This window comes from Wyeomyia smithii, chromosome 2 (genome assembly GCF_029784165.1).
Source record: "Wyeomyia smithii strain HCP4-BCI-WySm-NY-G18 chromosome 2, ASM2978416v1, whole genome shotgun sequence".
NCBI lineage: Eukaryota > Metazoa > Arthropoda > Insecta > Diptera > Culicidae > Wyeomyia > Wyeomyia smithii.
In genome coordinates, this window is record NC_073695.1 from 89239620 (window position 1) to 89264513 (window position 24894).

At 39.1% G+C, this 24894-nt stretch overlaps 1 protein-coding gene across 7 annotated transcripts in view; it reads right to left on the reverse strand.

The window, feature by feature from the left end:
* Positions 1–6121: 6121 nt before the first annotated feature.
* LOC129722882 (homeotic protein distal-less) overlaps positions 6122–24894 on the reverse strand; it is a 121118-nt gene continuing 102345 nt past the window's right edge. For 2 of the 7 annotated variants that reach the window (XM_055676694.1, XM_055676695.1), the window contains 5 exons: positions 15924–16068; positions 15270–15368; positions 14938–15136; positions 14245–14353; positions 6122–7790 (listed from right to left, as the gene is read on the reverse strand). In XM_055676694.1, the coding sequence (XP_055532669.1) occupies positions 14287–14353; positions 14938–15136; positions 15270–15368; positions 15924–16068 (510 nt within the window). In that variant the 3' untranslated portion in view covers positions 6122–7790; positions 14245–14286. Of the gene's footprint in view, positions 7791–14244; positions 14354–14933; positions 15137–15269; positions 15369–15923; positions 16069–24894 lie in introns of those variants that run through there. The other 5 variants (XM_055676696.1, XM_055676697.1, XM_055676699.1 and 2 more) reach the window with 5 other exon arrangements.

A 24894-nucleotide genomic window follows, 5' to 3' on the forward strand; every position in this document is an offset into this window, starting at 1 on the left:
TGAAGTCGAATAGAGCGGATACTCTATTAAATAATCTTTGGAGACCAACTATTGCGCCAAAAATGCTGTAGTTAGTTCGTTGAGCAGGCAATCGCAGCATCGAGTTGTTTCGCAGAGCACGAGGTTGCACGTTTATATTCACTTGTTCCAAAAGAGCGGGGCAGTCTATGCGGCCTTGCAAAAGGTCTGTGGTAAACAACGCCCTGGCCGTGTCTCTACGGACAGACAAAGGCTCCAAACGTATTAGTAAGCAGCGACTTTCATAGCTTGGTAGGCGGAAACGATCCGTCCATGGCAGTTTACGAAGAGCAAATCTCAAAAAGCGCCGTTGAACTGATTCTATTCTTTCCGCGCCATTGTTGTAATGAGGGGTCCAGACAACCGAGCAGTACTCTAATATAGAGCGAGATATTGCGCAATACAACGATTTGAGGCGGTAAATATCTGTAAATTCCTTAGCGGTCCTGAAGATGAATCCCAGAACTCTAGAGGCTTTGTCGATGGTAAACGAAATGTGAGGCTTGAATGTTAAGTGGGAATCCATAATAACCCCCAAGTCTTTAACTTGGTTCACGCGCTCGATTTCAGTTCCTAGCGAAGCGTATTTGTAATGTAAGGTCTGTTTTTTCCTCGAAAATGATATAATCGAGCATTTAGATGGATTAACGTCCATACGGTTCTGATGGCACCAATCGGCAAAAATATCTAGCTGACGTTGAAGGAAGTGGCAGTCTTCAATTGTGTGAACTTCAAGATAGAGTTTGAGATCATCCGCGTAAGACAACCGTGGTCCTTTAATAACTAGGTTCACGTCATTAAAATAGAGCAGGAAGATAAGTGGTCCTAGGTGACTTTCCTGCGGTATTCCAGACGTAGCGTCAAAATAAGAGGATTGGCAATCCCCAATAGCAACGGTTAGACGGCGACCGGTAAGGTACGATTGGAACCATAGTAACAGATTCCCATTGATTCCAAGATTGTCAAGTTTTGCGACGGCTATGCGATGGTTCAGTTTATCGAAGGCAGCTGTCAAGTCAGTGTAAATGACATCCGTCTGAGCACGTTTCACCATACTGTCACTGATGTACGAAGTGAGACAAAGCAAATTAGTAGCGGTGGAGCGACCGGTTGTGAATCCATGTTGGTCAGTGCTTATGAAAGCTTTACAGTGAGCGAGCAAAGGCTCCATGATGACAAGTTCGAACAGTTTTGCGACAGCACAGAGTGAGGTGATGCCACGATAATTGCTCACATCGTGTTTGTTTCCATTCTTGTGTACTGGAAACATGTAAGCCAATTCCAGCATGACGGGAAAATACCGGAAGTGACAGATAGCTGGAAGACATGCTGAAGCGGAGAAATCAGGTTAGCAATCTGCGTTTTCAGAAACTTCAACGGAATCCCGTCAGGACCCGGGTTTAGGGATGATTTAAGTTTGCTGCAGGCTCTGGAAATCATTGTCGCGTCTTAATGAATGGTGCTCAAAGCTTGACCGGATCGTGGGGTATTACTGGCGGCACGTTCAACGTAATGATCGCTTAGTGTCTCATCAGTGAACACACTGGCGAATTTCTTTGAGAAAAGCTGACAGATGTCTTGCGAGATGGTTGCCTCCTTACCGTTAAATGTCATAGAGGATGGTATTCCTCCTTCATGTCGCTGTTGATTGACGAACTTCCAAAACTGCTTGGGATGAGACTTGAGCTTCCTCTGTAGATCTTGTTGATAACGAAGAAAGCATCGTTTCGCAACACTTTTGTATGTGTGGTTGATTCTCACATAATGGCGTTTTAGGGACAGTGAACGGTGCTTAGTGAATTTCTTCAAGGCAGCTCTCTTCTCAGATTTCAGCTGTCGAAGTTCTCTCGTTAGCCACGGCTGTCGGGGCGCAATGGCAATGGCATAGGCCAATACGTTGGAGAGAATTTGAGCGGCGTTTTCGGCATTGACGGAGTCTAGAATAGAGTTCCAGTCGAGCTCGGAGAAAAACTCGGCGATACTCTGGTGGTCGGCATTGCGGAAGTCGTAAGATACGGTAGCGGATGCAGTGTCAAGATCACGTTTCAGATCGGCATTAATGGTTACTAATAAAGGTGGGTGGTGGGGGACTATTTTTACTAATGGAGCAGGGGCTTCGCACAAATATGGGGCCGTATCCTGGGCGCTCACAAAGCAGAGGTCTAAGATGATGATTGAACGCGGATGGATAAGATTATGATTATACGCGGTTTCCCAACACATCTGGTTAAGCTGATACGTGGACTCTCGGCAGTTTCACACCATGCCATGGACATCGGCAGAATTTTCGGACGCGTTTGTGACGGTGGATGGTCTGAAACGAGATTGTAGGCTCTCGAACTTCTGTTCAACATAGTCCTGGTAGGTGCATACAGAAAGCAGGTGTGCAGAAGAGCGACACCATCATCACGAAGTCACACATGCTTCTAGGCTTCCCGGAAGACATCGAAGAGCTGTTGATAAGGCCTTCATGGCTCAAATTTGGACTCACCGTAAACACTGCCAGAACGAAGTATTGGCAGAGAGCGATGTAGTTCTACAGTCGTTAATGCTGCGGTGGTGATAAATGAAGATACTTTCGAAGCGTTTGTGGAATTTGTTTAAGTTTGAAAAATACGGAATGCAACATTGAACATGGATTATCACGAACTGCGTAGTAAGCTTAGGCTCCGCAGTCTGCAGATCAGCACAAAATTTGCGCTCTACGCTGATCCTCGCGGTGACGTTCTACGGACATGAATCATGGAAACCGATCAGCGAGCGCTTGGGGTCATCGAGCGTAGAAACCTGCAATCGATACTCGGTGGCAAACTAGAAAATGGTATGTGGCGAAGGCGCATGAATAACGAGCTTATAAGTGATCAGTTTTCACTCGATCCAGCTAGCTCTTCGTGGTGTTATTTCAGGGTCGGCAACCGACTGTTGGGAGACTCATTCAACCCGACGACTTACCGTTAACAAAGTGGAACGACCAAGAGACGTTTAGGAATGGGTAATAGTAAGAAGTTCATGCTATATACAATTTATTACGGAACATCGATACAGCGCTAACCTACGAACATTGAGGCCCATTGATGAACGACGCACAGAAGAAGAGGAGAGAGACATACCTTGAAGACTCGCGTTTCGGATTATGTCGATGGTTCCAAAAAATCCCACCGTTGACACGGGATGCCAGAAGTAGCACACGGCTCACACGGTAGATCCGCCGCAGCAAGGTAAGAGGCATCAGAGCCTAATGGACAGCATCCAAAAACGCCCACGTGCTCAAACGGGGGTAGAAGTGCCCACACCGGGGGTTGACTCCGGCCCCTCGTGGCCAAGTGGTAAAGTCCACGGGGTAGAGAATGACGACCCCGGTAGTCGCCCTCAGCACTGGCATGGATGTCACTCTGGCTCAACCGCCGACTCTGGCTGACAAAACTAGTCACCACTTTTTCAGAACGCTATCACTTTTTCCAAATTTTCGGCTTTCTATCTTCACTTTTTTCTACTGTCTTCGTCAGTAGCTATCTCCAGACTATCCCTTCTCGATCTGTCACCTTCCGGATCTTGTCCTCTCTCTCTCTCGCTTGCCCTCTCTCTCACTCTCCTATCTCCATACCAGATACCAATTTTTCGTGCAGTTGCACACGTGGTATAAACTTTTTTCTGGATCCTGGTGGGTAATAATAGTGCGGACTTTTTACCGTCTCCGTACTAAGCCCCAACACCTGGTCTGGATGTTCCGGGGTGGACACCGAAGGTCTCTTTTAAGGACACAGGGCTTGCATTTTAGACATTGTCCCCTCACTTCCTCAAACTGTAACGTTCACATCGAATTTTTTTACGCAATTTTCCGAAGCCTAATTACACTGTGGTCTTTTTTGACGCGGTTGATTGTACCGCGTTTAAATGATTAGCTTAGATTCACTTATACCAAACTCATTTGATACCGCGTACAAATAATCTTTCAAATCGCGTAAAAATAACCCGCGTTAAACCCCAGAGTATCGGTTGGAATTGGTTTACGGGTTAGTACACTTACACTATGTTAAACAAGAATACAAAATGATTTGGCAAAAAAGAATGAACTAACAACAATAAACAAAAAAGAGCCAGAAAAACAAGAAAACTACTTTACTTAACCTACCTTACATACTAGCATTTTACATCTAACATTTAACTTTTCAAAAACCCACACCAAAACGTCTCATATTCGGTACCGTTCCATTTTAACAAAATGTCCGGTAAAAGACTGTGCGAAGTATAAAAACACGCTGATACTGTCAAGCTGATGAAACACGGCAGGTAAAGCCTGTATCAAGCCTGTAACAGACTAACCGTTGCAGCGGTCAACCGCTACCGTTCCGTTCTTTTTCGAACAATCAGAACACAGCGGTTGACCGTCGCTTGTTGTTGTTGCAAAAAATAGAATCTTTTCTATTTTTGCCGCCGACCGCTCCCAACGGTTGCCGGCTGCTGTCATTGACATGGCGAAGGCAAACGAATCTCTTCACACCTACACAAGATCACATACAGAGACTTGACAAATGAAAATGTGTGCTTCTCTTTTTGGAACACACGACAGGCAGTCAAAACATTGATAGCACCGGCAACGCTGGTTGGCGATGTCAAATTTCGACCAACACACACTGGCAAAAATGAACCCAAATTCTCACATATTGAAAGCCGCTGGGCTGGATACCTTAAATCAAGCATTTCTTATGTAAAATTGGTCAACAAATTGATTGGCAATGGTTTCATTTTGAACAGGGCACGGGAAAATATCACCTATCGATTGGTCGAAAAAGAACGGAACGGTAGCGGTTGACCGCTGCAACGGTTAGTCTGATACAGGCTTAGCATTGGCCGTATGAGCGGCGGTTAATGTGTGCTTTCGGCGAGGCTGCCCGAGCATAAAGGGAAAAGTTTTTTATATATTTTTTACGAAATACTCATTTCTTATTTCGAACTACTATCTATCTTTAACAACGGCTTTTACCCGCTAACATTCAAGTTCATTAAGGCAAACAATGTGTGCAGCAGGGGAAGCGAACTGGAAATATGTAACAGATTTGGAAAACTATACCGCATCCCGACGGGAATGATTATTTTGCTTCGGGTAAACACACGATTTAAACCTAAACCAAAACACATCATATTACACCTCAAACCACACTCGAATTCAAAAACTAGATCAGATCATCAAATCTTGTGCCTAGAACAACAAAGGCTAAATTTAAACATGACCTATAAAATATATACTTTCAAAATTTTCAACACCAGTTGGGGTCTCGAAAAATTAATATGAAAATATTCAATATTAATTCCTTATATACCACAGCGTTCCAATTACCATTACAGATCGAACTCGATTATCCTGAGTATCGATTTTTTCATTCCGGATAATCAAATCCGGAATCGAATCATGTAAAAAATGTTTAAATAGAAACAATTTATCCCGTACATCTAGTTTCGAGCCAAGTGTAACAAATTATTCCAGTCAAAGTACGAACAAGAAACAAGTTGGGGCATTCCAATCTTTTATTTTAATTAGTCATTTTTTCTACTGAAACTTCTCTACTGAGCAAAATCGCACTTCAATATTGATTGTGAATTGACTCTCTATCTCGGAAAGCCTAATTTTCCATAGGGAGGTCTCAATCCCCCTAAATTCCGCCCCAGTTCTTTTAAGACAGGTGACAATCTTCAAAAGCACACTTTTCAGCTTACAGCTTATTCTACGTAACAGGGGAAGAAGATCAAAACAAAATTTGAATGATGCTCAATGTACATTTCCCGCCATGAGTGCCACATGCTGTGTCATTGTTATTATGTAGCGTATAAAAAGTGACAATTGCGTAAATTGTTGAGCGAATCGCAAAACCGGCAGAGGATAATGGATTTCAGAGATTTATCCCATTCATATGCGCTATAGCTAGTTTTCGGTTTTTTCATTTTCCATACACACTCACGTACATTTTCGATGCCAACTGTCAAACCGAAACAGGAACAAAACGACGAGTGATAGCATTCTACAAACCACGGAACAACTGCCTATGAAGTGTGATTTCGTTTCTGGGTTACATTTCGGACATGTTGATGGAATAAAAAAAGCCAGTTAATTTTTTATAATAATATTTTAATACCGTCTTTCGAATTTTGCAATTTACATTCACAATCGATACAGAATTATAATTTTCATTACATTATATCATAATAATATAATAATAAACAATGCTTAACACCTAGTCACGACCGAGCGCCCCGAGAAGGGCTTAACCCGTCCTTTGTTCGGGCGAACTGCAGCCGCTAGTTTTCGTTCCTTAATTTTTGCCACACTTCTTCCATATAGAAAAATGTTTATAATTTTTACTCTTTGTTGTTCTCCATGAACGATTTTTTTCTGATAAAATTTTAAAACCAAAATACCTATTCAATCAATTGAATTTCCTCGCATATTTGTGTTTTTTCTTTTTTTTCTACCATTGTCTGTTCACTTATAAGTTACAATTAAATATTTTAATACAATTGTTTATCTTACTTGTATTGATTTTACCTTTTGCTGTGCCTTAGTTGTGTTTATGTACAAATTTGCTTTAAACTTTTGCGTCGCGTTTAATTTAGTTACCTGCTAATCACAATCATCACTTTCGTGTCCAACTATTTTAGTAGTACTTTTGCAGGAAGGAATAACCCATCAATTTCATTCGTTCGTTCGCCAGCAGTCACTCTGATTCACCGACGAAAAAAATGAAAACAATCAATTTTGTCAATCCACCTAAACAGTTGCCAGCTTTTAGGTCGAGGCGGTGATGCACCGGTCTGTAGCAAATTGCTCAATTGCCACCATTATTTACACTAAATTTAATGTAATCGTTTAAAACTGTTCCTTTCGAAATTGCTATTGGTTTGATTTTCTGCTTGTCCTCTACTGGTTGTTTTCGTTTCTGCTTTTGTGCTATTCTATTTTACTGGATTTAAAAATACTTGTTTCTCTATAATGCATACAAAGCCCTACTTCTGGTTTGTCTCAAATGGCAGCAAATATGGGTAAGGAAAATAATGCTGATGTTTGTTTTTCTTTTTATTCAATGAAATGCCAATGCGATTGAACGGTTCCCAAATGCTTCTAATCTAAAGGAATGCTTACTCGCACGTCACTAGTACAAAATTTGAAAGGAATGTCTGTTGTTTAGTTTGTTACTTTCGAACAAAAAAGATTCAAGTTGTTTTAAGTAAATTTAGACACTTTTAGCTTTCCCATTGCGGAAAGTTCAGGTGTTTTGCTTTGTGTGGGTCGAAAAACAAAACGAAATTAAAAATGAAAGAAAAGTTACATTACGATTAACACTTACGAATATTGCACAAAGCTATTATTTCTTTCTGTCCGTATAAACTACGCCCAACTCTCTGCCTATCGTAAACAAGCTAGCTTTAGGTCCCGGAATCGGTGCACAATCAATAGTTGCTCTCCCCTGGACACAACCCCGCAGTACGCAGGGCACTCCAGCGCTGAGCACCCACTTCTTCCTTTCTCATCACCTTGAACTACCTGCATGCGGAATTACTTTGCAATTTTCACTAGTATGTATAATTATCGTTATTCAGATCACTGTTCAGCTTGTCTTTGTGTTGTTTTTTGTTTTTTCGTTTGTCTCCCCCTCTTTTCACTCGCTATGGATCTCACCTTCTTACTGTTGTTTCGTTTTTAACTTTGCTCTATTACACACTAAGAATAGTTAAAATTATAATTTACATTCTCGCTCTGTTAAACGGCCGGCCATACTCTGTAATGAAAAGTATAAAAAAATCTGGTTAAATTTGGTAAAAATAAATTTAAAATCATTCGACTGAAGATTTGAGAATAAACGTTTAAACAGTAAGTTCGAACAATATTTTTAGTGATTTCAAGACATCGAAAAGTGTCCATAAAACCTTGAAACTGCTTTTCCGTCATGATTTCCATAAGCGGCTTCGATTTTACAGTGTTTCTCTAGCAAAAAGCGAAGAAACACATTAGAGAATTTGAACAAAAATGGAAACTTGCTTGTTTATTATTTCACGCTACAAGAGGAATTTGCAGTTATATTCACACAACTGTGAATTCTTTTAGGTACGTGAATTTCGAAATACAATAATCACCCGATTATATCAGTACCCGATTTTATCTGCCCCCGATTTTATCACATTTTTCGCCCGATTTTATCATCATGAAACATTTCATTAAAAAAATATCAGAGTGAGCTGGTTTTCTATTACGCTTCAATATTTAAGATATTTTTCATAATTCTGTGTATCATTCTGGATGTAGTTTACATTAAAAATTCAACCGATGCACAATGTTACATTTAGCTGTTTTCGTGCGAATGATTGAATAGTGATACAAATGTTTATTATAACCGTATAATATGTTCGGAGAAGTTTCAAAATATTAGAAAGCTGGGTGATCAATCCTCCTAAAAGTGAGATAGAATATTTACTTTTTCATTAGATAAAGATAGACGATTGGTGTCTTAGGCAAAGTATTAGGTGATCTCAAGAAACTTTACAGAAGACATCATGTTTCTATCTCTTACATATTGCAAGCCACATAAAGTTTTCTATGAAAAGGCATTAAAAGTCGTTATTTACATTTTAAGATTTTTCTGGTTGCAATATGTGAGAGATATCAGCTTGCTGTCTTCGGCAAAGTTTAGTGTTGTGAGAACATCTAATATTTTGCTGATGGTACTGCACTACAAAAAAGCAAGTAATTCATTTTACCAATTCAAACAAGAACATGAACGAATAAAAGACTTAATTGTAATTTATTTGATTTCGATTTTTTCAGGTTTGTTCAGAAAAGTTTTAGACAACTGAATTATCTGTCTAAAAAAATGTTTTAAAAAAATTGTGATTTTCGATTTTGATAGTCACTTTTTGTTTTTGAATTTTTTTTTTCAGTACAGGATCTCAAATTGAATTTTTTAAATATTTTTTATAAAAGCTCAGACAGTTTTCTCAAATTCATCCCTTGACAACTTGTCTCTATCTTTTGTCATTATTCAGGTATATCGATTTATAAAAAAACAACTGCAGCTTTTTTCATATGTTTGTACAGATAAATTTTCCAAAAAAAATCAAAATCACAGATTTTACGTATTAAGTTATTGATTTAACATCTTCAAGAAAAAAAATTTAAAATTTCCCGGTTTCATCACATTCCCTATTTTATCACGCCAAAAATAATCAGGGTGTGATATAATCGAGTGATCACTGTATACATGACATTTTTTATACTTGTTTTCCCATAATAAATATCTGCGATTTTTTAAAGCGAATTTGACACTTACATAGATTTCTCAGACGAGCTTTGAAGTTTATTGGTTTCGTATAGCAAAAAAAACAAACTTTACTTAGGTACACCCAAAACAAATGGAGACGAATTGCTTTAGACAAACTTTCCATTACTTTTTATGTCTTATTACTGCGCATTATTCGAAAAAAGTAAGAAAATAATATCAACAAATGACAACAAAAAAAGTAACAAATGACAGCTGCGCCATTGTATATGTTTTTGTTTTCTTTCTATCCACTCGCAATGGATCTGCATACAGCCAAAGCCACAATTCATGACCACTCACAGATTCATTTCAGTTCCCTTCCAAATGGCTGATTTGAAACGCTACTCGTTTGTTTACAAACTATCGCTTGGAAATAAAAAGTAGCTGGGAATGATCGCAAAATCATTGAAGTTTAGGTCTCTTTAACAAGTCCTATATGAGTTTTTTTCGCGGTTATGCGAATTTATGGAAGAAACAATATAGAATAGATAAAAAATAATATTTAAACAATTTTTGTTGGGATCAGACCACTCTGTTCACATGAAGTTGTTGAAAACGACTCAAGTTATGTTTCTTTGAGCGCCGACATTGATGAAATAAAGTAACTGAATTTGTGTAATTGAATAGATCTCGTTAACTGGAAAATAATACTGTTTCGTGAGCCATAAGCTGGTCTGACTCTTGTGTTTCTTTATAAAACTACTAAAACCAACATGTTATTGACGGGAAGAGATAGGGTCTTCTTTCGCAAACATCATATTGAATTTGGCCGTCATATTGGAATTTTTCAGAACAATCGAAAAAGTTTCTCGAAACTCATGCGTCTTTCCAAAGTTTATGCTTTTTTGCATAAAATATAATTAAATCGGAGAAATATGTTAATATTTGTGATTATGTAAAAAGGAATAATTTGAAAAATATCAAATATGCTATAGAATACCCTTTTTAATAATAGATTTATTCAAGAATGTCATGCTATAACACATAGTTTTAAATGAGATACGATTATACAAAAAACAAGCGGGCAAGTTTTGATTATTTTTTTCATAACTCTTGTTTCAAATGGCATACGTCATTGATTTTAACATATTTTTTGTGGCAAGAAACAAGTTTTCGAATAGTGTAAAATATTTTGAGATAGATGGATGGGCGCTTGGTAAAAAATCCCTTGAAAAAAAAAGAATATGCCAGCCTAATTTAATCTGGCGACCATCACTTTCGATATTTGTGAAAGAGGGCCCTCTTTCCCCTCTTCAATGTCATGTTATTTTGAGCAATTTGATAAAGAAATTTAAAAATTAGAGCAACCTCGGTGTGCCAGGCTTTTACGAAAAACGAAGGATCCAAAACAGTATTAATTTCCAGTTAACGAGGGGCTCATCGATTTGATAATCCAAATGCGATTTTAGGGTAGCGACCGGTAGCGATCAATTTCCAAAAATAAATTCCCTGACATTGCCTGATTTTCCCTGATGTTTCAAAAATTTTTCCTGGCTTTTCAAAATGGTTTTAAACTGATTTAATTTACGACTATGTCACCTAAATCAGAAAACTGAAAAGAATCACACTTCAATTGGTTCCTGCTAAAACTCCCACCAGTAATTTGTACAGTTTAGCTTCGCTTTACTAACTTGAATCTTGAACAAAATGGTTATGGTTGATTACAAAAAAGGTTTGAATTTTTGATGTCTTCTGAAAACTAAAAATTTCCTTTCATAGTTCTTTTCTGCTTTACCTGCTACGTTATTTCTACGCTGCAAAAAATCCCAATATTTTTCAAATAAAAACTCATGTACAGAATGCTGGTAACAATGATCCTGAGGCGAGTTTTCTGCAATTTTTTTTTGAATAGGGGTTTTGTTTGTTATTTAATTATTTCATTATAAACTACACTGGCCAACACAGGTTTTTTTTCCTAGAGCTCGAATTGCAAACAAAAATTAAAGATATAAGCTTTTTAACTTGTGAATGTTGGTGCCCCTAGCCACCTCGAAAGTACATCAAAAGCCCGCAGAGTAATTGCTCGCCTGGTCCGTCGTTTTTCCGTTTGCTTACGGAAAAACTTCATTGAAGTCTCTGAATACTTGCAAAACTTTCGAATCGTCTAGGGGCACCAAAATCCACAGGAATGGTTTAAAAGCTATAGTCTTTCATTCTTTTTTTAGTTTGAGCTTTGGGGCATTTTTATCCTTTGGTCGATCAGTGTTAACACAAAATTATTTTAAGACACACCTCACAGGAAATCAACCAGATTTGTAATTTAATGTAAAGCCAAATTCAATATGGCGCCCATCAATTTCGATATTTGAGAAGCTCCCCTTTCCAATGATATATTGGTTTGAGTATTTCCACAAAGAATTCACGAGTCAGAGCAACTCTGATGTGCCAGATTTTCACAACGAAAAACAAAAAAAAAGATGAATGATACTTTCCAGCTCATCAATTTGATTACCAAAATACAGTGTCTTTACTTAATCCACAGGGGCTTTCAAACAAGCATAACATGAAACGTTTTTGCAAACTTGATTCATCCAGTGATCTGGTCCCAACAGGAATTTCTCACATGCGGAACTTCAAATCCGTTTGGCTAACGTGAAACGATGCCCAACATGGTTTGCATCAGCTAGCAACAAAGCAAATATTTGTGCTGTTCTCTTATGCAGTTAACAGATCGTGATGTGATTTCAAGAAGCCTATGAAGGTTGCGAAATCATCAACATTACATATGCAAAATATACGACAGTATGCGTTGTATGTATCTTTTTACTCGTGAGGTAACAAATTTGTTACAGAAAGGAGAATTTTTCATTATTACTTTCAAAGTTCTGGGTGTTCGTATCATTTTATTACTCTGTGCAATTTTCGAGTTATTTAGTTCTAGCATTAACCCATTCCTCGCGGGTGATACCATATGGCATCACCTGACATATAAACTTTGATAACAATTTAACAACTATACTTAAAATTCCTAACGATGAAAATTTTCTAAGCAGTCAGAGAACAGATTGATCTTCAGTATGCATATTTTCGATGTAAAAGCTGATTTGTCTCCGCGGGGACGGAGTTAAAGGGGACGATATTATGAATACTATTACTCAATGTGTTGTACATCTTTTTCCGCAATTTTTTCCATTTTTTGACAAGAATAAACAGCGTTTGTAGAGGTTCTTAGTAATGGTTTCGTCCAGTTGAAGCATTTGATAATAATTTACAATGCTTCACAGTGGTTTCTACTAGTTTTGTTATATTTACAGCTCACGAGAATGACTTCTTACTTTGTTATAACTATCAAACATTAGGCATACGAAAGCTATTAACATTGTTCACGTAATAAGCAAATAGTGTTTTTTATTTCACTAAATTGTAACTTTCACCATTTTATCATTTCGGTAGAAAAATTTGGATCTATAAAACGAACAATATCTCAACACACGCGTAAGTGTATAAACATAGCTGTTACTTCATTAAAATTTGTGTTGAAACAATAATAATGTTATGCCTTTTCGGTTGTTGTGTAATAAATTGATATGGACGCGAACCAAGACGAACCAGTCTTGACACATACGTGTAGAGGTGTAGTCCGAGACAGAAAAAGTGCAGTCCGGAAAGTGAAAAAAACATTTACGGGGTAAAAAGTTTAATCCGAGTGTATCTACACCGCGAAAACGAATTCGACATAAGGTTGTCGTACTGTAGGTACACAGTTTTCGTCACAAACCAATATTTGATGAAAAAATTCCTTTTTTGACTGACGTTAAATCAGTTGATCACAGAACTTTTGGTTTCAACTCATTCCAGCGGCTTTGGAGACATTTTCGAACCCTCGATAAGTCCACTTTAAGTGATCTAAATAGAACCCTAGAAGTGTATAACAAAGATCTTCATCGAGCAATGTCAACACTTCTTAGTCTTCGAACTTAGGCTATTTGGAATGTTCTATGTTTGCAAGTCAATATTTACATTTTCAAATCACGCAAACCACTTCACTTTTTCCAGAGAAAATAATGAAATAACAATCCTCGCAAAAATATTTTTTACAGCCCAGATTTCGACATGGAGTTTGTATATGTGACTACGAGTACTCAAAGAACGCCATCTCTTGTAACACGCTACGAACCATTTGCAACGCATAACAATATCAGAAGTCTTCCTGCGTCGCTTGAGGTATGAACTAATGATTCTCTCAATACTAGTTCAAAAAAAGCAATGTAAATAATATGCATATATTTAGATCACAAAACTAGAGCAAATTTTCCGGATTCGTTATTTATCGTAATTATTAATTGACGAAATTCAGTTTCACGCTAGAAAAGTTAAGCCGGATGTAAACAATGAACGAATCGGGACTCATCATAAGCACAATCTATTACCAACCGGCTGCCAACGATGGGAAAATATCTACCATCAATAGTTAGATTCTAGTGAGAACTCCTGTTTTAGTATCACTCACTTTCGTAAGTCGTGAGATAAAATACTTGACTTGGAGAAGAGTAATCTTTCAATCATCTTCCAAAATAACATCAAGAGAAAACTCATTAGTGACAGCCAACGAGTGTTAGATTTAATCGGAATTAATTATTTTATTATTACATTTTATTCAACATGTATCAAGTTGTCTTTAACCCGATTGGCATTAGAGTGAGAACCTCTCGCGCAGCGACTACCCAAAACGTTGAAAGTCGTTAGCTTAATCGCAAATCATTAGAGTGCAGTTTAAATGAAATAACGTTTAGCAAATCTCCGTGAGAAATCACGTCCAGTACTTTGTGCAAATTGTACAGTTTTAAGCGTTGAGCTAAATAACAGCCGCGGGGTTTGCATCGGTACGCGATGCCTAAAACCACACAAAAGCATTCGAAATGATATTTGTTCTGTGCTCTTGTTGTTGTTGTTGTATGATCTAACTACTTCGACTTACCTCAGGCGCACATCCAGAAGTGTCGATTGTGTCATAAATCGATTAAGAAAGTACTGAGTTATGGTTTTTTCGGTACCAGTACCGTGCTGCATCGTATTCCGGACACATGCTAAAAATTGAGGAAAAATGAAAGAAAAATAGCTATAGTCCCGATATCAATGCAGCACGGTACACAAGTGTGAGTAATCGAATGATGACAAGTTGTGCCAAAATTGTGCCAGTGAGTTAAAACCAAAAATCTCGCTCGTTTGTATCCCCCAACTTCTACTGTATAGTTGTTTATCAATGTTTTAGATCTCAACTCTGGAACAGCAACAGAAAAGTACACAAGAAAATGATGGCAAGAATTGCCACTGAACGATGGCCGGTTTCCATCCGCTAAAACATACACACCCGATATTATCCGCACAGCTGGTGTGGAAATACCATCGCCACTAGCGAACGGGCTGAAGTCTTTGCACCCACATCTCATGGCTGGATTTGGTAATTAGCCAACCGAACTCAAATTTCCCAAAAACCGCTCAGACAGGAAAAGAGTTGGATGGATCGAGAGAACGAAAAAAAGAAACAAAAATGGCAACAAGAACAACAATCATCATGTAAAAAAGTACACACGCAAACCAAACGAAACGGATAAGGTAATAACAAATAAGAACAATAGTAACGTGAAGAGGAAAACCTTCAACTACCTACGTTAATAGTGATGGATTCGTTTCCGGTTGATACCAGTACTGAGGTACGTAACCGCCCATCTGGGGTGCATGGGTTGGCTGTGGAGGTGCGTGGTTCGTCTGCGGTGCCATCTGCGGTGGTTTGTGGTCGCCCCAGTGTGGCGGAGGTTTCTGCTCCCAGGGTGCTTGCGAGGGCGGACTGAGACCTGGAATTCGATCGGCAGTAGGGTCAAAAGCAAAAACGCTATTAGTGATCAACGGATTCCTTTACTCGGGATATGTTACACGTTACAGGATGTCACCCCGTGAACGCACACAAAAAGTAAGAGGAGGATGCTGGGGCTATAAACTTACCAGGTGACAGCTCCGAGACCGGTGTACTCGACGGTGTAGGACTGTGTCCGGGAGGTAGGAAGTGCGATGGTGATCCACTACTGGAACCTCCGCCGGGTGCTGAAAAAAAACGAAGACGAGACAGAGAAAGGAAAAGTCAGTGGTCAGCAGCTGGTTTGTTGTTCGGTGGGTTTGATAATAAACGCCGAACGGGAGTTTGTCTACCGAAGGAGTAGTTCTGAACCGGCCGGCGTCTGCAAACAAACGCTGCACGTGATCCCAACCGATTATTATTCCGTCCGAGCAACCCCCTAATTATATCCTAATTTATTTCTATTTTAGACAGTAGTCCATCGATATTCATGGTTCACGGCCCGTTTGGGAAGCGCCGCGGCGGGCAATAAAAATATTAAAATGCTACGCTGTGGCAGTTACGAGTCGGCTTCTAGGGTCGGCCGCGGAAAGAAACGTCCATCCCTTCGCACTAGTGGTAGTAGCTAGTAGCGGCCGCGAAATTGATGAATGAGAAACAGTTGCGACACGCGGCGGTATGTTTTGCGCGACGACGGACGCACGGATGGAGGTGTGTAACTGCGCTTTCGCTGGTATGCGTACTAGCGACGCTCAATGGATGAAACGGGGAAACCAACCAGAAGAATAGGAGGAGACACTCACCTTGATGCATGTTCTGATGCTGCGACGGACTATGACCACCTTGGTTTGGCGCACCCAATGGAAGTCCTCCCCCGACGCCGGGTGCCTGCGCTGCTTTCATCATTTTCTTATACTTCGATCGCCGGTTTTGAAACCAAATCTTCACCTGCAAGAACAGAGCGCACGAGAGAGGGAGAGAAAGAGAGCACATTAGTTGTGAGCGACGCTACATTTACTTCATTGCTACAATGTTGCACAGCACATGCGATGCTGTACCGCTGCAATTAAATTTTATTCCGGATATGTGACAGAGAAGAAGCGATTCTCAGCAAGATTATAACGCAAGGTAATTAGCTACATAGATTGCATCCAAATAGTAATTGTGACTGGGCAACCACTCTTAAATTGATTAATAAACAAAATTGTCTGTTAAAAGATTAACTTGAACTAAAGCTGATTCCGGAATTTCGGCGTAACATGACAATGATGTCATCGCCCATAACCAGTGAAGCGAAACTTAAGTTGAGCACTTGCGCGGCATCCAAGAACAACCCAATGCCGGCTGTGGTTGTAAGGAGTCCTACGACAAACGTGACAAGAAGGGAACAGCAAGTTTCGCACCCCACTCAGCCCACCCTGGCTGCGGGTCGCCGGAACGGGGAAACCTAGGGCTGGAAATGTTCCTTTACGTTTTCCCAGAATTGCGTGACTGTCATCGTCGACTCGTGACTGATTGTAATCGTATAGTCCCACCGCCGCACTGGGGCGTTGAGAAACACGCTGTGTGTGTTGTCTCGGCTCAAAAATGTTCTTTGGCGCGTTGTAACGAAATGACGACGACGACAACGACGACGACGAAAAACAGGGGGTGGCTTCAGCGAAATGACAAATTAGATGGTGAAGGCAGCAGTGCTGTATCAAGTAGAAACCGTCATTCTCAAGGTTAGAATAAAGAAAAAAAGGCCAGAAAATGTAACGAAAATTCTAATCATCTTTTTTGACTTGTAACAAAATCAAAAATTATTTAACACCACAAGGACTGTGATGAAACTAAGCTACAAGAGGATGTTATACATATGCGACAAAGTACCGCCATTATCGATTTCAACCTAATAACTATGACAACGCATTTGTTATTATAGAATAATTTTATCATTTTAATTTAAATATTATTGAAATCAGACAAAGGTGCGAACTGAGTATGATCACTTCGCAGCTCACTATCAACGCACCAGGGCAAGCTCTCTATATGGGATTGTCATTTGAATTTCATTTTTTATGCAAATTTCGATGATAATGATAACAACAATCGACTACTGAAATTTGGTATTCATGATCCATACTCTGGTTTTTCTGGATTGACAACTCACTTGCTGCATGCTGCAGCCTCGACTTAACAAATCCCATCATATCGTTGAATCAGCGTTGATTAATATTTATTCAAACTTCATAATCCTCGTGGTCAATTCTTCGTGAGACATATTTCCACACGAAAACAAACGTCAGCAGCAGCCGCCGCCGCCGATTCTCCCATGGCTCGTTAGCATCAATTTAGTTAGCTTTGTTTTTTTGTTTGATGATGACGACGACAACGACGACGGATGGAAATCACTTTCACAATCTGCGTGTCCTCGACGGGCGGCCGCACCGTCGAGATTTGAGCAGATGAATTTATGATGGTACTTCAATGTCACATGCAATGAAACGAGTAGCTTTACCTACTGTTCGCGCTTCTCACTCCACACCGATTTACGCCGTCTTCATTTTCACAGCCAGCTGCATCATGGACGCAATCCGCTCCGCTGGAGCCGATTCCACATGATGAGGAGCTCTCTCTGTGTCTCTGTCTCGAAAGGAGACATAAATACCAATTAAAACTGATAAACAGCGATTAATGAAGTACTTCCGGTTAGGAGTGTACACGCGGCAGCACTTTTGATTTGTTTGCTCCGAATCTCTGGACAGAGTGATAAAAAATGCAGGTTTTAATATGTAAAAGGTTTATGGGACTTTTCTGTGTATGTTTTCAGTTTTACTTTGTAGAAATTAAACATTCATGGAATGGTCGGAAAAATAAGAATGACAAACTTAAATATTTATAAAAATTCTTACAATGACAAAGTCAAAGACCAGTCCAGAGAAACTTTTTATTGTGAAACAAAAGTCTTCCATCAAATTCAGTTCTTTTCATTCCTAAATATGTCATTTTCATTATTGTTAGGAATGTATTCAAAAGTTTTAATACAATTATACAATCTGATCTTCAATCATCCGAACAAAAATTCGTCAAAAGTTGGAAAAGTGATTTCAAATTAGTAACTAGAAAATAAGCAGAATTTAACTTTGTCATATATACATATGCATACAAATTTTTAAATTTCAATTAGGGTCAGTTCATGTCATACAATACAATCTCTTATCCTCTACTTTACTGTAGACCCAATAAATCACTGCAACTGTGATTATGGGATTTCGGGATTTTAGTCATTGATTTAATTGCGAGTAACTTGAAATCGTAAAACGAGACGACACAAACATTTACAACAAATAAATATATAGACAAAAGCCAAATCACAGAATGCTGTGCTGAATCAAAGTCAGCAAATACACATTATTTGCTGATAATACACACTAAATAATCGAGCTTATTTTAAACTAGTACCTAGATAGTACCTTTAACTATCTACTAACTTGTACATTTTTCACGACAAAATCTAAAAATATTTTATAATTTTTCCATCAAACAGCGGTATCTTATTTTATTGTTCTGATGAATTTGGAGGAACATTTTTTATTCTTTGGCCAAATTAAATTGCCTAAATGTTCACAACCCTTACAAAGTTTAACGGAAGAGTAGAATTCATAAGAATAAGTATATGGTTAACGACTGTTGTTAGCTTTGTGGATAAGTCTTATTTAGCTTTCGCAGCCTTTTATCAAAAATATTATACTGCATTTTGTATAAAATACCCGACGTTTCGGCCGTTTTTGTTGTTCTTTTTCAAGGTATGTTCGAGTCTGTCGTATTTGCCCGGACTTCTTACCTTTAGAAAACAACTATCCAGACAAATACTACAGAATTAAACTTCCCTTGAAAAAGGCAACCAAAAACCGGCCGAAATATATTTATACAGGTAATCGCATATTACTTTTGGTAAAAGCCTTAGAAAGCCAAATGAAACTGATCCACATAAGGTTAACAGACATCATAAAGATTATTAATATTAGATGCGTAACTAAGTTCTCGCTTTAAATTTCATAGCCCTCACGCCATTTTGCAAAACTTTGGTCTACTATAGTTACTTTCAAAACTGCCATTCCAATAACTTAAAGTCAAAAAGTATCGCACGCAAAACATTTAAACAATATATTTCTAGAATCAGATAGATCAATTTTTTTCGAAACTCTTTTGCCAAATACCCTCCTCCCCCTCCTCCTAATTATATGAAGTCGGCGCCCATGGTGAGAAGTGTTACTTTTTTCATTTCATTCAAATAAACCAGCGGCTCACAGTTGTTTGGAACTGCAAATAATAGGAAAAAAGTAAATTTTTCAACTTAATTCATCGAACAGACACTTCTCGGGAATCATTTCTGCAAGCATTAACTATGTGAAAATGCATTCGAATGTTCGGATTATTGATGTTGTACAATTTACTTAGTTGAAACAGCAGGCTTCCTCTGTACTCACAACTTCTCTATTTCCATGTTGTTTACCATGGTGATTTGTTACAGCACGTATTCGAGGACTAGAACGTTCCCACGTGTTCATAGAGACAGTGTCATAAAAGTTTTGTGGGTAATTTTCGCCTAAACATTCACAATATCAAAAACAAGAACGACCGTGCGACGCGCCGGCGGCCATTTTTGGCGAAGTTTTGAATTACATAGCCATTACCAAAAGATGGCCAATAAATTCAGGATCAACATCTGAAAAGACGTCGTTCATTTAGGAGGAAAACCTTAGGAGGTATTAATTTCTCCCTGTCCTTTCCGACCACTGTACGGCTGAACCACATAAACAAACAAAAGCCTACGGAAACGCTGCTCTATGTGAAACAACGTGCCATGATTTATTCCGTCGCTTTGAAGACGGTAATTTCAATGTTATGACTGTTCGTGTGAAGGGAGGCCAGAAACTTCCGAAGACACTGAATAAGAGGAATTGCTTGATGAAGATACATGCCAAATGCAGGAACAGCTTTAGAGGTGGGCAATCCGCTCACGAACTGATCTAAAGAACTGGTTCTTCAAAGTGAGCGAGTGATCTATCGCTCTTTCTTAAAGAGCGGTAACTCACAACTTACTTCAAGCAAAAAGCTGAAGCTGATTTTGTTGATCAGACACCGCAAGCGAGAGCCATATGAATGTTTTACACCCCAAGCGCAAAGCGGCGTGCGACACTGCAATAGAACTCCCAGAAAATAGCTGCCGCCAGCTGCCTGCTCTCCTATGCATAACCATCCACCAGCCGCGGGAATGAAAAAAAATCTATTTGCCACAGTTCACACACAGCACACGGGCTGGCAAACGCTGGGACGCACACGAAAAGTGGAACGAAAAGAGTGAAAGAACTGGTTCACTGATCTTTTGAATCTATGCAGACAATCCGCTCCCGAGCTGATCAGAAAATCAGTTCTTTAAAAGATCGAAATCTTCTGATCGCGAGCGGATTGCCTGTGAGCTGAACAAAAGAACCTGCGGAGGAATCAGTTCTTCTGAGAGCGAAAGATTTCGCTCTATCAAAGAACTGACGAGTCTTTTGATCTGCCTGCGAGCGGATTGCCAGAAGATCAGTGAATCAGTTCTTTCGTTCTTTTCGTTCCACATCTATTCGTGTGCGTACTCGGCGTTAGCCAACCCGTGTACCTGTGTATGGACTGTTGCAAACGTTGCAAGTTGTTTTTTTTTTTGCATGCTCTTGCGGCTGGCTGGTGGCTGGGTGATGGGAAATGCAGGTTATGCATATCAGGGCAGACGTTTGGTGGCAGCTTGTTTCTGGGAGTTCTATTGCAGTTTTGCGTGCGACTTTGCGCTTGGCAAATCGGGTGAAAAGCTTTCACATGGCTCTCGCTTGCGGTGTCTGATAAATAGCTATACTTATAAAAACTAAAAATTATGTAGGAACGAAAAGAGCGAGTGAGCTGTTAAAAAGAACTAGTTCATCTTAGTGACCGGAACCGCTCTGATCCGTTCACTATAGTGAACCATTTTTCCCACCTCTAAACAGCTTACTCCGGTATTAGTAGATACTCGCCAAGTCATTTCCAAGTGATTGTGTGCTTAGGGAAAGATTCGAATACAGGAAACTTTCGGTTCCTTATGATTTGAAGTCAAGAGATGTTTAACGTCATTTTTTCGCCTCTGAACAACTGCTTCAGCAGCAGAAAAGAAAACCGTTTTCTTCATCGCATCGCGACGGATGATTAAAAACGGGCTCAACCCGAAGAAAAGAAAGCCATGGAGACTGCGCGAAAAACGGTCACAATAGGAGCAGAAGCCCGAAAAATGTTTTTACTGCATGACAACGCTTTACTGCTTGGCCTCATACTGCCAAAGTTGTTAAAGTTAACGAAAAACGCTTGATTGGGAAGTGCTACAGCCGCAGTTCGTTGGTTGGAACACAACTGCCATCCAACTAGCAAATCGTGTTCGTTAGTTGGGTGAACTGACAGCTGGGCATATTTTCACAGGGGAGTGCCGATTTTTTGTTTTATTTCTGCTTTTTGAAAAGATTTCCTAATTTCATATCTATGTCGAAGGAAATAAACCTTGCTCTTCTGTTATGCTGCTGTGGTAAACAAATAATGTATTTGATAAAAGATTTTTATACAAAAATGGACCTTCCCACGAGAAGCAAAGTGAAAAAGCGAAAGAACATCACACTGCTTCTTGCCAAAAAAATTTTTAGGGGCCAAGAAAGGTGACTAAGATAGTTCGAGACCCCTTCCTCTTCTGGAAGGGAGTTGTCCCATACAAATAAAACACAAATTTCTGCACATCTCGAAAACTAACCAACTAAATGGAACCAAATTTGGCATGTGGATGTTTTTAGGGGTAACAAATATGTCCATAATGGTTTGATACCCCTCCCCTCTTCCATAAGAGAGGGGTCCCATAGAAATGAAACAAACATTTCGCACAGCTCGAGAACCAATCAAGTAAATACAACCAAATTTGGCATGTGAATGTTTTCAGGGGTAACAAACACAAGGGGAATTTAACACAAAAATAGGCGGGCGAAGCTTTTCAAGTTTCGGACCTCTAAAATGCATTTGAATGACGTAGAAATCTAACATTAGAGTGCTTTTTAGTTGGGCGACGGCCCAACTAACGAACACCCAAAGAGTGAATCACCACGGTACTTCTTCCGCGATATTCCTCAGACTAGTGCCGATGTTAACATTTGTTCCTAAATTTTGATTTTAAGGAGTAAATGTAGCGATGAAGAAATAAAATTAAATTAACTGAAAAATATGATAGTAGAAACTACGAAAAATACAGTAACTTCTAATCTCCGGTCAGATGCGTTTCCGTTACACCACCGCAGAACGTTGAAGAGATACTTCTCGAATCTAAATTGATAAAATTTGTTCCGTTCAGATATAAAATATACCATATAAGTAACCAAGCTTCGGTTCCTAATAAGCTTTTTTTTGCAGAATAACCGTTGCCCGGCAGTACAAACAATAAAAAAAGGCTTAAGATCAGATTTTAATACACAAAAACAGAAATGTTTCTCGATGAAGTTTTATTCAGTTGTGTTATATATTTTGGCAAAATACTTACTAAACTAGTACTTCACTATCATCTGATTTACAAGTGTTTAAATACTTACAGACTACTGTAATGTTCTATACTCTAGTTTAACTACATCAAAACGTTCTTGATCTCTAGTTTTCTTGTTGAACTTCGAAAGAAGATTATTGTAGTAGGAAAAGTAATCAATGGTTCCAACAAAAAGTACAAATATTTGAAATATGAGCATATTATGTGTAACAACATGAAATGAAATTAAAATATAATTGTGAGCATTTCGAATCCGAATTTCAAGTCAATATAATGTTGAGCGTATACACGACAACTTCAGTTTTATTTAAATTTTCATTGAACAAATGAAATCATTAGGCCAATCAAGTTCCCTACTGAAACTTTGAGAATGCTCCTGTTTTTCTTTTCATTTTAAATATAAAAAATATAATTATGATCTACTCTGATAAATACTCGAAATTCTAGTAAATAATATTTGGTTGCTGTCACTTTCTTTCAAAAATGCTATAAAACATATTTACAAAAAAGATTTTTAAGAGCAATAAGTTCTACACTCGATACTTTTGCAATTTAATTTGAAAATTCCTTAGCTTTTAGGAAGATGTACAAAATAGAAAAAAAAACTGAGATTGAATAAATTTCAGCCGCTAATAAAACCTAACAATCGCATTTAGGACATCCGTTTTTGACACTGATAAAAATGTTCACGTTAAAGCGAGCCCCTAAGTAAAAACAGATTCAATTTTAATAGCGCATTGTACCTCACCATCGTCGTCCACTCAGAGCTCATTCCTTTGCAGCTACTTTAGCATACATTCACGTGGCTATTGGTGTTTTTTTCGCTGGGCAGCTCGTTTTCTTCACGCTACCACTCGATAATATTTTATTCAGCATAAAATATTTAGCTTCTGGGCCCATGTTTCCTTTCTCACCGCCTGTATTGTGTCGAGCAGCAGCCGGTCGTCGTCGTCGTTGTAGTCGTCGGCAACAGCAGCAGCACCGGCGAAGCCCCCGAGTAACATGTTGATCAATGTTTTACTGACGTTTTATGCTGATGTACGTTTTGTTTCAAGCAAACCGTTTCCTCTAAAGATACGGGTAGCGCTTGGTATAACAATTCTTGGCGTTTGGCTTCTGTACTTTGCAGTTGCTCGAGTACCACCACCGCCACCAACTTCCTCAAGCCTACTCGGTTCACCCTCGCTAGCCCCTTGTCCAGCCTAAGGATCAGCAGATTAATTTTAGCGTAGCATTTAAAACGGCTGGCGGCACACAGTGAGCCGAAAAAATCGACTGATTGATGGCATGCCATTACCACCTGATTTTAATTTTATTAGCTGGCTTGCAGTGCGAAACAGCATGGGTTCGCGTTTGTCAGTTGCCGGATCGGGTGCTGATTGTGATAATTTTTGAGGAAAGAAATTTTCGATTGCTCAAAAAAGTGAATAATTTATTTCTTAACCCTAAAAGTAACATAAAACACGTGACAACGTTGAATTAATGCATGTTATCGCAAAAAGGCGTCATTCTTAATGCGAGCCCAATTACCCTCATTAAACATTGAATCAACCAATAAAACCAGTTTATATTTCATTACAGCGTATCAAAGCAAGCTGCAATGTCTTCTCCATCCCGCTCTGGCCGAAGTTCACAGCGACACACAATTTAATTAAAACTATTGTATAATGAGAAAAAAATATGACCGCGAAAGATGTTCCGGCATTCCGACAGTAAGAAAAACCACTTTATTAAAAATAAACGCAACAGCCACTTCGACCGCAGAGCGGGAGACAAGAAAACCGCAAGGAAAAAACTTTTGAATTAATTTCGAGCAATTAACTGAAATGAGAAATTAAAGAGCATTCTTGGAACCAAAAGCGAACTTTTCTGAAAGCAGCAGCTCTTGCTCTGTTTAGCGGTGCTTCAAATCGTTGAGGTGCGGTCCATCCCGCTTCCGTACCTGTATACCAACTGCCGAACTGTGAAAAGTTTCCAGTCCCTCCCGGCATCCTTCCCGCTCCTGGCCAACCGATCGGTCGAACGTAACGTAACCGCACAAGTACCTTCTTCCGTTGTCATTCATTCAGAGCTCAGCCCTGCTTGCAGCTAAGAAGTTTTCTCGTGCTACGCCGCGTATGCATATTTTACGCTTGACAAATCTAGCATGACCGCTGCGGGACAGGGCGGGGAAACGGTGCGGAAACTCAGCCTACATAGACAAG